General features: G+C 35.6%; 1 protein-coding gene across 1 annotated transcript in view; it reads left to right on the top strand.

Moving 5' to 3' along the window:
- Window positions 1-2,947, top strand: part of LOC106871327 (phosphatidylinositol 5-phosphate 4-kinase type-2 beta) — a 114,025-nt gene that overhangs the window by 109,623 nt on the left and 1,455 nt on the right. The window contains exons 8-9 of the mRNA XM_014917718.2: window positions 1,807-1,847; window positions 2,445-2,733. Coding sequence (XP_014773204.1) covers window positions 1,807-1,847; window positions 2,445-2,733 — 330 coding nt within the window. The remainder of the gene's footprint in view (window positions 1-1,806; window positions 1,848-2,444; window positions 2,734-2,947) is intronic.

The following is a 2,947-nucleotide window of genomic DNA, read 5'->3' as shown; positions in this document are numbered from 1 at the left end:
CCTCCCCTCCTCCTCCCCCCTTTCCCCCTCTCCATCCTCACTTCCCCCCTCCTCTCACCATTTATTGTTACTCTTATCATGGCAGCTGCTGCTGCTCATAATAACTGTTTCAAATTTTGGCACAAGGCCAGCAGTTTTGAGGGGAGTGGGAGTGTCGATTACATTACCCTCAGTGGTTGACTGCTATGTATTTCATCAATCCCCGAAAAATTAAAAGGCTAAGTCAACCACAGTGGAGTTTATAATCCAGAGCATAAAGAACTGGAAGTAATATCACTAGGCATTTTGTCTGACTTGCTAATGATTCTACAAGGTCACTGCCTTAATAATGATAATAATAGTAATCATAACAACAACAACAATAATAACAGCAATTTTGAAGGGAAGGGTAAGTCAATTAAATTCACAGTAGTACTTCATTTGTACTTTATTTTATCGACTCCTGGAAAGATGGCAGGCAAAGTTGATCTTGGTGATGTTTGAACTCAGAATATAAAGAGCTGGAACAAATATCACAAAACATTTAGTCCGACTGGCTATCAACTCTGCCAGTCCCTCAATGATAACAATCTTCAAATATAAGCACAAGGCCAGAAATTTGGGAGGGAGGTTAATTGAATACATTGATCCTATACAATGAATGATTTCTTTTCTAATAATTACATCTTGCTCTTAAACTTGTTTCAGAAGACTATAGACATTAAATTTTGAATATCCCTGTGAAAATTCTGGTGTCCTATCCAGGGGAAATTTTTGTTTCTCAACTGCATAACACCATGTATACTTAGGGTAAAAAAAATTGAAAAATTGTATCTCCATCATCATCATCATCATCATAATCATCATCATCATCATCATCATCATTTAACATCCATTGTCCATGCTGGCATGGGTTGGATGCTTTGACCAGGGCTGGCAAGCTGCACCAGGCTCTAGTCTTATTTGTCAGGGTTTCTGCTGCTGGATGCCCTTCCTAATGCCAACCACTTTGCAGAGTGTGCTGAGTGCTTTCCATGTGGTACTGACACAGAACTCTTGAAAACCAATCCTCTTCACCAGCAGGCGTGACCTTAATACCGGGAAGAGACTGCAATTGTTGTTAAGTGTCAGTATTTACTTTTGATTTCTTAGTGTGAAGCAATTGATAGATGATATATCTCTTCCTGGAGGAGATACCAATCCCTTTCTCCTTCACTTCCTCTCTTTCTCTCGAGCAACATTCTCATATCTGGGATAACGGTGCCAAACTCTTTTGGCTCTGTGGGCTGGATTGAAGCATAAGCTAGATCTGGGTTGGAAAGAGTAAATTATTCTTAAAAAACGCTGTTCATAATGTGGGCCAAAGTAAATTGACGAGAAAAGCCTAGATGCATTATAAGAGCTTTAGTAACAATAAAGGGAAAAAAGAATGAGGTGTTTGCAGAATGTGTGGACAGGGACGTGTAGAAAGAAAACTCATCCACACACACACACACACACACACACACACACACATTTATATAACGCAGAGTAGATGGACAGGGACAACTGACGAAGGGTTATACTCTTTATGTTGCATGTCTCGTTTTTCTGTTTGTTTTTTTTTTTCGTTGTTTGAAAAAAGTTCGTTTTCTGTTTTCGTCTTTGTTTTTCATTTCTCATTGTGTTTAATGTTTTTTTGTGATGTCCTGTACCCATATATGCATGTATGTATACATATAGATGTAGGTATGTACATATATGTATGGATATATGCATATATATATATATATATATATATATATATATATCCCAGAGCATAAGTGGAGACAGAAATTCTCCAAATGAATACAGTTTTGAAGATTATTACTTCATTGAAATCTTGCTCTGTTTCACCTGCAAAAGCTTTCAATATCATTCATTTTACTAGAATCAATTTGAACACATGCATAAATTTGGGAAAAAAGAAGGGGAAAATGTTTTTTTGTTCAGCTTAGCATTTATTGACAAAGTGAAGGGAAAATAAGTCACATCTTTTAGTATATGGATTCACAATCTTCTTTTTCAATGATTGAAAATAACAAAACCTAGATCCCATTACACAACTGGTAATTATTTGATCATGCTTGGCAAAACTTGAACTCATAATATCAAGGAATGCAACAAATTACTGAAGTATTTAATTAGCTATTTTACTATTACTTACATTATTAGAGAACCGTAAATTTATGGTGGAGGATTATAATTATGTTGATGTCAGTCCATACTTATTTTATTTGATTTCATTGATTTCCAGTATATGTTATGAATCTACAGAGCTTGTAATGAGACTTGGATTCAGAAATGTAAAACCTCCAACCCTTTTAAAGTTGTTGTTGCTGTCAGAGTTTCCTCTTAGAATTGACTATGTTAATCAAACTTGCATCGACCAATTTTTGTTCTTTGTTGAAGAGAAAGTCTTACTTTACTTCTTTGTTTCTTTCTAGTTTCTTGCCAGTTTACACTTGATGGATTATAGTTTAATTGTTGGTATTCATGACTGTGAGAAAGCTGAACAGGAAGCATTTGAAGCTCAACTAGAAGCCGAAGCAGAGGCGGAAAATGGAGAAAATGCTGATGGGGAAGCTGATGATGGACTTTTAGAGGAGGAAGAAATTAATGATGTGATGGGAAGTGTACCTACTCCACCTGATAGTCCCCAAACATTTGTTGGACAACCATTCACCGGAGAAGTTGATCCCAAAATCGAGATTTTTGGTATAAAAAGTGAGAAAGGTAATAAAAGTATTAAAAATTATTAAAAATTAAACTGTTTTTCTGCTTTTAAGTTTACATTTTTATATATTTGTCACATCTCTCTCCTTTCTCTTTTTGTCTTATATGTATTTATGTATGTGTATATATATATGATATTTCTAAGCATTAACCTAGAACAAAAAAGGAACTCACCCTTCCTCTACTAACACACACACACACACACACACACACA

Source organism: Octopus bimaculoides, chromosome 10, assembly GCF_001194135.2.
Source record: "Octopus bimaculoides isolate UCB-OBI-ISO-001 chromosome 10, ASM119413v2, whole genome shotgun sequence".
Classification (NCBI taxonomy): Eukaryota; Metazoa; Mollusca; class Cephalopoda; order Octopoda; family Octopodidae; genus Octopus; species Octopus bimaculoides.
The sequence above is the reverse complement of the archived record's forward strand: the minus strand, read 5'-3'. Positions and strand labels throughout refer to the sequence as shown.